This window comes from Schistocerca piceifrons, chromosome X, assembly GCF_021461385.2.
Source record: "Schistocerca piceifrons isolate TAMUIC-IGC-003096 chromosome X, iqSchPice1.1, whole genome shotgun sequence".
Lineage (NCBI taxonomy): Eukaryota > Metazoa > Arthropoda > Insecta > Orthoptera > Acrididae > Schistocerca > Schistocerca piceifrons.
The window spans coordinates 763,867,457-763,881,397 of NC_060149.1; the positions used below are offsets into that span (position 1 = coordinate 763,867,457).

At 35.4% G+C, this 13,941-nt stretch overlaps 1 protein-coding gene across 1 annotated transcript in view; it reads left to right on the forward strand.

The window, feature by feature from the left end:
- LOC124722698 (hormone receptor 4-like) overlaps positions 1–13,941 on the forward strand; it is a 138,114-nt gene that overhangs the window by 89,421 nt on the left and 34,752 nt on the right. The window contains exon 9 of the mRNA XM_047247836.1: positions 10,764–10,916. Coding sequence (XP_047103792.1) covers positions 10,764–10,916 — 153 coding nt within the window. The remainder of the gene's footprint in view (positions 1–10,763; positions 10,917–13,941) is intronic.

A 13,941-nucleotide genomic window follows, 5' to 3' on the forward strand; every position in this document is an offset into this window, starting at 1 on the left:
TGTGGTTTACCAGTATCTTCAATTAAAGAAAATGTCTGGATGGTCTCTTTATAGAGGACACAGAACAATTCCAATCCCATTCCTGTTCAGTCGTAGCTTGTATTCTATCCCACTGCCAACTCCAGACCCTGCGACATTAAAACCAAAGCACGTACACTGAAAGTTGTTTCTCCTTTCTTGTTGCAGCAGCACATATCTAGTAGAAAATTCAGACACCTTGCTTTCAATTTTAATTACATTGTCAGAAGAATATAAACAGTAAGACTGTTATACTCGAATATTATTGTTCATTAACAATTCCAACAGGAAACGTCAAACTCAACAATCCACTAGCAAAACAAAAAGTAGAATAACTATGCAATATTTTTATATTTGGGCTAGGAAGGCACACAGAAAAGGCCGCGAATCATAATTCAGTGGGCATACAATAAAATGCGTCCTCCCATGGGTTAAATTGATAGCCTCCAAACAGGTTGACAAGTTCATAGCTTTTAATAAACTACCAATTCGTAATTTTCTTCCAACTCTAAACCACTTGACTTCCTGGAAATGCCGAAATTGCTTTTTCTCATTCTTTTCTCTCCATGTACAGCATCTGTAACACCATATTATTAAATGTAACATTGTTCCTGCCAAGGCTGGCAGTGATCCAGTGATTACTGGAAAGGCATTTTTTTAGTTTTTTTTATTGCAAGTTGCAATATACGATAACTAGTTTCAATCGGTGATGTCCGACTTCTGCAGACTGTTATAACATAATATGATAATACAATTTTACGTAGTCGCATTTGATTATTGAAATCTGAAAATGGTCATCACTGACTGAAACCACTATTTTTATGAACTGTCCCCTAAAAATACAAAAGAAAACAGCTATTACTAACATCTCAATTAAGTACGCATGGATTGTCTGCAATTTGGTGCTCGTTATTGGAACAATACAGATCCACAGACTAAGATGAAAAAGATTGCACTTAATGGTCACAACGAGTAATTTCACAATTTTTCAATCTGTATTCTGACCATGTGGTGAAAACCATTCTACTAGGCCAATTTTTGCAGTCCAAGTGAACAAACTCGAGTAACTTCTGAATCAGTTTCACGAGGGAAATTCTTAATGTCAATAGGTTCCCAGGAGTAAAACTTCCTGTAATTTTGATTACAGACTAAAAAGAAATAGTCTCAATTATTAAGTTTCCAACGTTTACCTTTCAGAGTTCATAAGAAGCTACACAGATGGGAGTTATCATTGCAACAAATCCTTTGCTCCCATAATTGTCCTGGCCTCAATCTCCTGTAAACCACTGTCCCCACACCCTCCACCCAACAGTTGCCCCTTCTCACGTCCTGTCACCCACTCCCAAATTCACATACCTGCATCACCGTCAGCATGCGCTGCTCCCCACCGGCTCTGACAACCGTGCATCATGTGCCTAGCCCGTGCTCCTGCTGGCCCTCCCTCCCTCCCAAGTGCCATCCACCCCAACAGCTCTTCCTGCCTACAGACACTCTCCTCCTCTCCCCACCCCAACCTGACGACCTCCACCACAGTATTTGTACTCTAGCTCAAAAAAAGGATTACTCCGAAAGCTAGCAGTTTTTCCTTTTTGTGTGTGCCTGTCGATGATGCAACACTCCTGCTTCTTCTTCTTCTTCGTTTTTGCTCTTCGAGGTTAACAGAACAGGTTCACACATTCTCTGGCAGCTAAAAAGCTATGGATTATTGGTCTGAATGTCATATTTTGTTCCAGAGTAAGTGGAGAGGTTATGAAAATAGAATTTGGGGATATGGTGGATAGAAGAAACGAGTCCAGGTGGTCAATAGAGGGAGGTAAATAGAAGGGAACGGGGGATGAGAAACAGAGTTAATTCCCCCAAGAAAAGAAAGAACAGCAAAGTATTACAAGGGTAAGATACATTTGAAACTAACTTACACAGATAGTAAGCAATTTAGAGAAGAGGCCTTTAATGCAAACTTGTGTAGACAAAACTGTATGAATCACATACTCTTTCAGATCTCTCCTGGAATCACATTATGAAGTGAGCTGCCATTCAAGTAATTGTATAAAATGTTGATTACCCTATCATTTCTATGTGATATATCTACGTTGCAGGCATAATATGACCTGACAATTGATGTTTAGTGCCACAAACATAAATCACTGTCTGTCATTTTCACCAACTCACAATCAAACTGCAGCCTTCCCCAATAAAATAGACATCGGGCTACAGTACAAATCAGTCTGTCATAACAAACTAACTACATAACAGATGCAAAAGAAATGATATCAGTGTTCTGTTCATGCACATGACATCACATGCAATATCATCATTATGTTATGGGAAAGATGTCATCATATACCAGTAGGTTCAGACCATTCCTTCTCACTATGCCTGTAATGTTACACATCTGTGCTCATCATTAGAAGGCTTACTATCTTATCTGAGAGTAGCAACGATACGAGAACAGGAGCAATATTTGAGCTATAGGGACACAACATGCACACAACATTAGCAATCAGAATTAGAAAATTGGAGTTATCAGCTGTAAACCAAAAAAAGCAACATTTGAAAATTTTCATTCTGTTACCTTTCTCTCTCACTCTTTTTTACGTCCACTACTATCGGAAAATTGACAATAACAGGAGGTCTTCAACCAACCACTGTTGGAAATGGAAGTAAACATCAATACAAACTACCATCGAAAGAGTAAACATTCCCTGTACTTCAGCTTAGTACTGGAGCAAGACTGCATGAAATGGTTAAAAGCTCATTAGGGACAGACAAGAAAAAGTAGTAATTAAATCCAATAATTCTGTTTGAATCATTGCCTGCTTAAAACAATAGATTTAAATAATTATATCAGTAATGAAACTACCATCTAGCAATGTTTCAGTATCAAGTCAAGTTTTGTGAACACTAGTATTTATAGTTTCCACTTTTGCAATCTTGGCACAAAATAAAAGAGCCACATTTTATTTATTAACTTTTGTAGTATCTGTTTCTATATGCAATGGAACTGTCTGAATCTTCAAAAAATTGCTATAACCATCATGGTAGTGTAAAAAAAACTGGTAGTATAATATTTTTAATTACAAGCATATTCTATTTATTTCAACAATAACAGTCGAATTACTCACTAAACACATTTGTACAACTTTTTTTTCTGTTTAATCACATTGAATTACCTTCTTAGACGGTGTGTGCCTTACAGTTTATTTAGTGATTCCTGGTGTGTGGATAAAACCACATTCTCCAAATAAATCTGAAATTGTATGTCTCAAGGAAAATTTAATTATTTTAATATAACATATGTATAAATCTGAACAAGATTTAGCTGATACTAACCTTTTATACCGATTAACTTTATACTTTAAAACAACCAATGCTACTATGACACAATCTGCACAGGACTAAAATATTTTAATACTTTTACTGCATAGATATTTATACAGTGAAAACAAGTGGACAGTGCTTTGGGATGTGTTCACCTTGAGACATTATAAAAACATACAAATTATAAATTCATTCAGCCATACATGTTTTCAGAGGGTTTACCTCCACAATATTGTGGTTTACAGTAAAAATCCTTTACAAAGCATACAATATTTGAGACCTTTCAGCTGTATGTATTTGATTATGAACACCCCCCCCCCCCAAAAAAAAAATCATTCTAAAAGTAAATCTTTATTTCTCTAAAATCAGCCTGGAGAAACTTTCGCAATGATCCTGCCCCATAAATTAATACACTGCAATAATAACCTAGAAAATTTTTCCTGTAAGTTATCTGACATTTTATCATAAAAGTTGAAATTCTTTACATACTGTATCCTTGTTTAACAGATACCTACCTTTACTTTAAAAATTATCATCAGTAAACTTTGATACATTGCTACAGGGAATGTTGTTCTGGGCAAGACAAAAAAAATTACATTATTTATGACAAAAGATAACCGAGTATTTTTGAGTGGTTGATATATGAAACATTATGGTGAATTATCACAAGCAATGCCCCATTGATTAGTTAGTTTCATGTTCCCTGGATCACGTGAACGATTAATCATAACGATGTGGAATGAGTCATTTTACATACACACCATAAATTAATTTGTAAATATGACTCCATGCTGAAGATTTTTTTTCAATGTACAGATGACAGTTAGTAATTCCTACCCACCACCTTTTATACATTACAATAATAGACATTCATCTATGGAATTGCAGTTGTCAAGGACAAACTTTGTTGGTTTTTCTTCAAATTTTACTTTGATGTCTAACAGACATTTTATATCACTGGGTAAGTTACTGAAATTTTAGTTGCAGAACTTCGCACCCGATTTTGTATTAAAAACAACCTTTAAGTGGTGTAATTAACGTCATTTATTCTTCTGGTATTGTAATTATGTACATAATTGTTACTTTTGAAATGCAGTGGGTTATTTACAACAAACTTCAAGAGGGAATAACTGTACTATTAAGCAGTTGTTAGAATACCCCACCCCTTAAAGATAAGTTACCATGGAACATTATTCCATATAACATTACTGAATGAAAATATGCAAAATATGTCTACTTACTGATTTGCCCCCAAGATTTGCAATGTTTGTAAGTGCAGGTGTGCCTGAACTAGAAGGTTATTACAATAATTGTGCAATCGTCATGTGTGTTAGCTTTTTAGTTTGTTTAATGTCCCAATTCATTTGCAGCATTATTTAAAGAAGTTACATCTTTAAAATGATTGCTAAATAGAGAGAGAGATGGCAATCTTGTCTTACAGGAAATTCAGGAAAAGTGATGTCAGATTACAATGTTCAGTGCTTAAAACTTAAAAAGTTGTCACATCAAAACCTATGTGGGGAAAAAACCTTCCTTCATGTTCATTACAGACTGAAATTCAATCTGTAGTACAATGTACAGTAGTTTGCATTTCCTGTAACACAATGGGCATTAGTGTTTCGAACAGGTATTTTACTATCATAAGGAAATTCAAGAATTATGATGCTGAAAAAATAAAGTGCTCTTCATGATAAACGTTAACAATCTTATTCTACTCTAAAATGTTTCCCAGGCATTTTTCAAAACAATGAACAACCTTTCTGCAAAGACATTAAAATAATCCAAAAATGCGCTAAAAATGCATGACTACGCAGACCCAGAATTAGGCAAGAAAATCACCACTCTACATCCAAAGCCTTACTAAACCCTACTAACATATGTGACTCTGATAAGGCTGTCTTAATGTATAACCCACAAAGTCAACCTGAAACCAGAGATCACCTTCACACTATGAGGTAGCACAACTTAATCAGCCAAAGTCTTGCCTTACATAAATCAGTCTTTTTACCTACCATCTATAAATCATTTCAAATCTGTGAATAGATCACAATCAGTATATAAAATGAGATGTAGCAAAGTATCTAACTTCTCACCAGCTTGTGCCCTAATATCTGATGCCTAAATTTCCTGCAGTAGCTACTGTTACCTGTCACTGTTGCTTCAGCATGTGCTCTGTCACTCCATCCTGTCTTGCTGAAATATATCTGCAGATATTTCTCACTCAAGTATTACACTTACAAAATTCTTTCTTTATCAGTCTATTTCAAGTATGTGTTTCAGAAACTTAAAATACTATACGTCCAACTTTTTGGTACCAGTCATACAACATATTGCTTCACTAACATTATTTCGGAATTATTTCCTTCGTAAGATTTTGCTGACAAAGTGCACATTAACTGTGTGCTAAGGGATTGTGTGAATGAAATCAATGAGGATAACAAGAGCCAAAACTTTTATTGGTGCTCAAGGGAAAAAAAAAAAGATTTTCTGAAGAAAGATGTGAAGGGCTCAAATTTGATTTCATTCACTCAACTTTACTCTGGTTCAGAGAGCCAAATGAACATTCACTTGGGCTATGATGTACACGACATTTAGACTATATTTCAAATACTTTGGGCTCTCACTCGAATACCTTTGCAATATTTTCACTCTTGGTATGGAATTAGCTAATTTCTCGAATATCTTGTACGTGAGTAGTAAGTTATCACAAAATTTAAGAGCAGTTCACCTGAAGAGCAAACTTCATGTACTGGCATTCGGTTCCTGAACTTACAGGTCACTTTGACTTCTAGCTCACTCTTCTGCTTACATCAAATAATCATTTGAAGTGGGCATTGCAGACTATTTCACTTACAATATGTCTATGTATGAAATCAGAGAGCACAACAGAAGGTCTGAACTACAATGTTATGGACACATACCACCCAAGAGAAACTGTGCACCACTATCAGTTTAGAATAAGCTGACAAACAAATGTTTGTATAGTGAGGTTACAGCACAAATTACTAACACGACACCAAACCAAACACAAACCACTGCTTCTATGAGAACACACATACTCCACCATCCACTGTACAGTGTGTGGCAGAAGGTAAATTGGAGTAATATAGGTAGCAACAGATGTGGAAAATTGTTGACAGCTTTCGGAATTTTCGCCATTACAATGAATAAAATAACCTTTGGTGGAAAAACAATATACAATCCAACGACAAAGCTATCTGTAGGTTTTTTCTGTACTTTTACAAAATTATTCCGCTTCTTGAGACACTCTGAGGGCCAATAAACGTCTTCCGCATTTCATTTCTGGCTCTCTCTTCTATAACAGCCAGAAGAGTTAGCCAGCAATGTGAGTAAGGTAGGTTTCAACTACTTGGATAAACATTTTTGAATTGTTTCATGTGTGGACAGTTTGGATAGGTTTACAGCAAGGAAATTATCTGATATTCCATGAGATTAAGTAGTGAAGCTATAATTCAAAGAACCATGTCTTACTACATACACCACACTTTTGTATATGCTGCACAGCTCGAACTCTGCTATACATGTGAAAGTATCGTCAGTGCAGCCCGAGGAAGTGATGCGAATTATTAATTTCCGTTTAGCCTGGAAAGTACAAGGCATCAGCATCCGCAGTTGTCAAAAACAATAACTTCCATTAACGTTTTAACAAGCATAATAGGGCACACACAGTACTAGTCCGTAACTGCGTTGCGAGGTAAACCATAAAACCTGTTAACTACAAAAAGGATGAACTCAGTGTTTATTTGCAAGAATAAATGGTACCGTCGATGAGATTAAAATTCCAACCTCCTTGGGTTTTGAATACAAACAGCTACGTGAAAACGTCATCTGTTTACATGGTGAGTAAATACTCATTGAGAAGTGTGAATTACAAAATAACCACTAATATTGCAACCTAAATCACGTTTATATCCATTTTACTACCAGTGGATTTCAGAAAACTTTCACTACACGATAGAATATCCAACAAAATACCGGTACTCTTCCCAGAATCTATTGATGTTGAGCGACAACAAAAATTTAAACGCGCACACTGTCCGTCAATAGGAACGTTACATTTTTCGCGTAAACCTTTTACGTGACATAACGGAACCAATACACCGTCGCTGTATCTATTACTCATTCAGCAAAGAGACTTATTTTAGTTCATCTAATTACTCCTGATTTTCAAATAGATAAGAAAAATAGTCAAAATTGTATGGAAGTACATGGAATTTTTTGAATTCCGCACACACAATAACATTCTCAAACATGACAACAATCTCTTTGAATAACATATCTGCGCTGTTCACAGTTGTGAAGTGATGTGCAACATCACTGAGGAATAGACTCTATTCTAGTCTGTTTTCGTAGAAGAGATGGTGTTCCACATGTATTGCATACCTTAGTTACAAAAACAGAAGTTTGTTTGTAACCCACCAAGCTCTCTGTTGGCTATCTTTTCGCACAGTTGTAAAGCTCACTAGTTTACTGAGATGTGAAGCCGAACGTCTAGGGGGAAAAAAAATTGTTTATAAATGTAATAAAAGTTTAAGGAGTAATTGCATGAAGTAAATAAACCATATCAACATTAGCAGTTGTGACTTGTTGCATTCACTATGTGGTTGTACGCTGTTAGGTTACGGTGCTGTATATTAAACTCGTGTATGAAACCGCAGGTTAATTTACTTGGAGCAGGTTAGTTATTACATTATTACGTAGGTATCAAAAGTAATTACATTTCTTAATATTCCTTGAAACTGCATTTGAAGATTGTGTTCCAAACTTAGAACATGTTTATCGCATGAAATAAGGCTTTCGTAAGACGGAGAACGTGAGCAAAAAAAATTGGGGAAATATGAAAAGCGCGTACTGACCGATTGATGCAGTACAGCTGGTAAGGTACTGACCACATATTTCGCAAGATGGAATCGCACTGCCGTGCCAATCTGATTTGGGTTTTCCTTGGTTTTCTTAAACCATTGCAGATGCCAGGACAGTTCCTAAACAAGGCCACGGCCGACTACCTAGACAGTTTTCGTAGACCGCGAGACCATTCCTCACAAGGCACGTTATGTATTGTCTGTAGCACATATTTTGAGCTGTTGGTTTGCTTTGTATTGCCTTGACAATTCCTAGACCATTGGGAAGTGATCTGTGGAAGAGAAATAAATAAATGACACCACCTAAATAAATGTGAATGTAATAGGCCTGCTGTAAGGGAGCTGACTATGCACATGAGCAAAAGTTTTGGTTATAGATAAATGCTTATACATATAATTTTCATCCTTTAATAAACTGGCCAAAGCATCAACTTTCAGGCTTACCATGACCTCTGTTAATCTGCAAAGGTGAATGTCAGGATGGTTCCTTTGGAAAAGAAAGGGTTGCTTTAATGTCATACCTGATCTTGTGTTCTGTTCCTCATTGACAGTATGAGATTGTCAAATTCTTCCTCCACCCTCCAATACCTTCTTGTCCTGTGATTGTTGAAAAGTTGAGCAAAACTTGTTGTGACAGCCCTGTTGTGGTGTGTAAAAATGTTCAAAAATCTCATTTTCAAATCTGTCTAATGATTTTTTGCACATTTGTTTCATGGCATACTGAAAAATGAGGAGGGATGGTATTGTGGAAGCTGTAGCTTTTAAGTTAGGCCTATTAACTGAGGTACACGATAGAGGTTCAGGTATTTAAGTGAGTTCCTCCATCAAAACTTTTGTAAACATTTAAGACGTGCCTTTGGCATTGTACTGTTAAATTTGGCATTTCGACTAAAGTAATATATGATAATTAAGGTATCTTACAGTTTGCCTTTTAAACTTTCATTTCAGTTTATTATGTGCCAAGGAGTGGCAGTAGTTCCTAGCTTGTAGTGAATGTGAGATGGCGGATGTGATGTGCTAATTTGCTTGACATCTTTTAACATTTCTCTCTCTCTTTTTTGCTTAGAAACTATTGTCATAATTATGTAAATATGATAATAAATATAACTGTGCAATACAAGACATAAGGCATTAACAGAAATAAAATGCAGAGGCATATATATGTATTTATATATGTGTCCTCAGATTACGATATATAGATTCACAACACAGCATTAGCATTTCACTGTGAGAGAAGAAAAATTTTGTGATGTAGCAGGAATAATGTTTCTCCAACAACATTTCTTCTGAAATATCTGCATAAATACTCCGTGGAAATAGTTCTTTTTAAGGATTCACAATATTTATATTTATTATCATCTTCATATGGAGAATAACTGTGGTAAATAAAAATAGACCCCTTCTATGTGTATTACATGTTGTGGAAATGATGTTTCTCCTAATAGGTAGCATCAGTATTGCAATAGTTCTACACTTATTTTGAGGTAGATATTTGCAAACATGAATTTTAGGTTGCTTTTCTTTCCCTGACTATACATTTTAGGAAGTGTTCTGTGATTGAAACAGGCCGATCTAAAATTACCAGTTCAACATTTGGAAAAGTATTGATCACTGGCAGAAGAGTGTAAATGAATATCAACAAACTTCTGTGTCATCTATTGTATGTTTTCGTGGTCAAAACTTTTTCAAATGTGAGCATATGTAAAATTAGCTTTATAGAGAAATTAAATCAATGAGACAGCAGTTCTCATTTTAGTCAGACATCTTGCTGCAGGTATTTCATTTGAATACGTGATTTCTACCTTTTGGATGAAACATAAAAGTTCTTCACATTTTTCACACAGTATAAAGCTGTGTTTTACATATATGCATTTATTGGACTTCTCTTGATGGTCTATGAATTGCATATAATGCTGTTTCTCTGAAGCTGGCACTTTTTTCTCACATCCTGTCTGTGAGAAACATGCCATTATACACGCACAAAAAAAAGAAAATAATAAATATATAAAAATAAAATTTTATGAGTTGTATTTCATGTAATAAAAGCTGGTTAATAGATATTTTTATTGCATGGACTACTATGTTTATCTAGACTTTTCCCGCTATAGTATTTACTTGTTCAATGTGAACTCAATTCCCTTATGCTAAAGACATTTTAAAGACTTTCTTGTTCTGATATATGTGGAAAACTGTACATCAAGTTAAGAAATGACAGCTAAGTGAACATGGGACGTGAAGGAACAAGTGAAATTAATACAGTGCATTGACTACGTCTGTTGCTGAAACATCAGTGCAATCGATGATTGTGTTGTGATTAAGTAGCAAGAAATGTTGCATCCATAAACTGCAACATGCCTACGTTTTACAAATCATTGTTATACTGCAACATCAGGTGCAATGTTTCCTATGAAACAACTTGTATCTTGTATTGCCAGTCATACTTCAGTTTCCTTTTGACTGTCTTATTTTTCTATGAAGTGTGTAATTGGTATTGTGTAACTGGACGTGAACAGAAGTCGCCATGTGTATCATTATATTTGTAAGGTGAAGTACAAGAAGCACAAGAAGAATCCCAAGAACGGGCAGGGGAAGGTGCAAACGGACAAACAGAAGGCACTGGGACTGTCAGAGCATGGTATTTCTCCTCATCTGGTGAATGGCACCATTCTCAAGACTGCACTTACAAATCCTAGTGAGGTATGTAACATCAACTTTTGCAGAATAGTAAGAATAAACTCTGTCTCTCTTATTAAGATTCAACATATTACTTCTTCATATTGACGAGTAATTCAATTCATTCATAGATATTTTACTTCTTTCTAGAAGACATTTTAACAAATTACAAATTTGCAGATAAAAATTTACTTTTCCTTATTGTAAATTACTTAAAGCAAGAAAAGATTTTTAAATTTCATAAGCAAAAGGAGTGTGTAAAAATTGTGTAGAATGACAAAAGACTAGGACAAATAAATTTGATGCCATATATTTTATAACACTAATTGTACACTCCATTCATACTCAGGAATAATGTAATTCTAATCCTTGTCTGACGATCCAGATTGTTCTTTTCTGTGGTTCCCTAAATCACTTTACACAAATATTGTGCCAGTTTGTCAACAATACCACACACAATTTTCTCCCTTATTTGTTTCCAGCTGAGCTAGTGTCCAGATATTAACATTTTTGATTCCGATGTGCTGTTGAAATCTAGAAGTTCTTAATGACTGAATGAATTTTTATTGTGTGGACATCAGAACTCCTGTAAACCAGTATATACTGCTAACACTTGGTCAAATGCCAAAATTGTAGTATAACACACAGGATTTTGGAAGAATTTCAAATTGATAAGAAAAAGGGGGAAATCGCAAAACAAACCCATACAAACACCATCTCAGAAGTTAAATTTTTGGATAACTCTCTGTCCTGTGAAATAAAGACAGAGATTAGGCAATGTGATGGATTTTCCCATCTCTTCAATATCATCCTGGCAAAAATAATGAAAACCTGGGAATAAGCTGTGCAGTTGTAAGGAATAAATGGAATAGACCTTGGGGAGAAAGGAAACAACTTGGAAATTGGGTGTCTATCTTTCACTGTTGACCTTGCCCTTTTAACTAGAAACTGCACAGATGCACAAAGAATTCTGGAGATCTTGCATTAAATCCCTTGAAAAACAGGTCTGTAAGTTTCACCTGAAATGACAGCATATATGGAACACAGAAATCAAGGGGAGAAATACTTGGAGGTAAAATATGGGAAGATTAAAATGACAAGTAAATTCAAATTCATAGGAGAATGGATTGAACCCAGTAGACTGGATATAAGGGAGAGACCGAAAATTAGAACATGCGTACAAACTAACACAGAACAGGAACAACAAATGACATCATATGTTATAACACTAGAAGGACTATTTGCTTCTGGGTGTCATATTTTAAAGAAAAAGGTACCTTCGAAGAACTTGAAAATAAGGAAAAGAAGTTTCTCAGTAAAATTATGGGATCCCAGAAGACTGCTGATGAAACTTAGAAGAATAGGAGCTTCATAAGTACACCAAAAATACCATGGACGCAACGTAGAAATGACAGCTGAAATTTTACGGACACCTAACAAGAGTGGAGAAAAATGTAAAAGTCCACCTTCAATGTGCACAGAAGAGATCAAAAAAGATGCACAAGAAACTGGTATTCTACTAGAGATGATCCATAACAGGCAAGAATTCAAATGCAAAGTCAGCAGCATAAAATTATTTGAAGGGAAACCATAAAAAGGAAGTCCCAACATCACATTTGCGAGGAGGAGGAAAAGAAAAGAGGTGAAAGAATAAGATGTTCTGGGAAGAGAGGAAAAGAAAGACCAAGAAGCCTCAAGCTCTGCACAGCTCATTGTTGTCAAAATTCAGACGAAATAAAGGTGATAACACACATTTTAAAAAAATATTAGTGGCCTACATTATTTTCGTCTGCTATTGTACTGATTGTATCCATCATACTGCTGTCAACTGCAATGTTCTTAATGTAAATTGTGTATTGCATGATGTGTTAATAGCAGAGTTATGTTTTGAATATTTTATGAAAATGAATGGAATAAATGTGCCTTGGATGCCATACTGTCTGTACCTATACATTAGTCTGAGCTGTACTTTTCAAATTAAAATAGGTCCTACTTGTTCTATTTCAATTTTATAAATTACAGATGATCATAGTGACTGTCATGCAGCTTCAAATGAAACTTTTATTTATTTTTGTTTATTTAGTCATTCACTCATCCATCCAGTGATCATCTCACATGAGGATTTGTTGCCATAATACAATGAAAATAAGTAGCTCCAATATAAATACACCCAGAACATACAAGTATGTGTGTGAGGATATGAAAGGCAGTTGGCCATTACCTTACATAGGGAACCATCCTGGCATTTGCCTGAAATGACTTAGGAATGCCACGGAAAATCTGAATCACGAATACGAAGTCAGTGTCTTTTGCATCGCCTTGGTTGGATAGTCCTTGCTGCAGAGTGTTCTCTTGATTATACACAATGTGCACCAAATATCTTATAATAAAAACATAGTTTTGTACTGCACCACTGCAAGCGCTACAGATGCATACCAGTGAGCGTAAGACCATGAACATGCACATCTCCATGCCCCCCCCACCCCCCCTTCAGTCCACATGGAAAACTGAGTCAGTGTCTGCCCTGATGAGTGAAATGGTGAGATGAGGAGAATGACAAAATATTACAATCATACACTATAGATTTTGACACATTCGCTTGTAAAAGCATTATAATGTGGTTGTGTATTGTAATGTTACAGGGTGTTGTAGTTGTCCCTTTTCTATTAATCCCTACTCTGAGTCCTCTAAGTAATCTTTGATGGTATAGTATGCATTACTTATGTGGTATCTATTAGCTGCCTTTTTAAATAGATGTATGTTAGCTGTTTTATTTCCTGGTAGAAGGTGCTGTTTTTAAATTTTGTTTACGTTTTCCTTGGTAAATAAAAGTTCAAACTGGCTCTTGTTCCATGATTATGTATATAACTCAGACTGACTATCAATGATCATCCCTGAAAACTTTGTGTTTGTTGTGCAAGCTATAGTTTTATCATCTATGCTCAATGTGACAGAGTTGTTTCCCTCCTTTGTACTGGAATGTATGCTGTTTCTTTTCTTTATGTTCATTGTTAATTTATTACATGCTATCCACTGTTAAATATCCGTG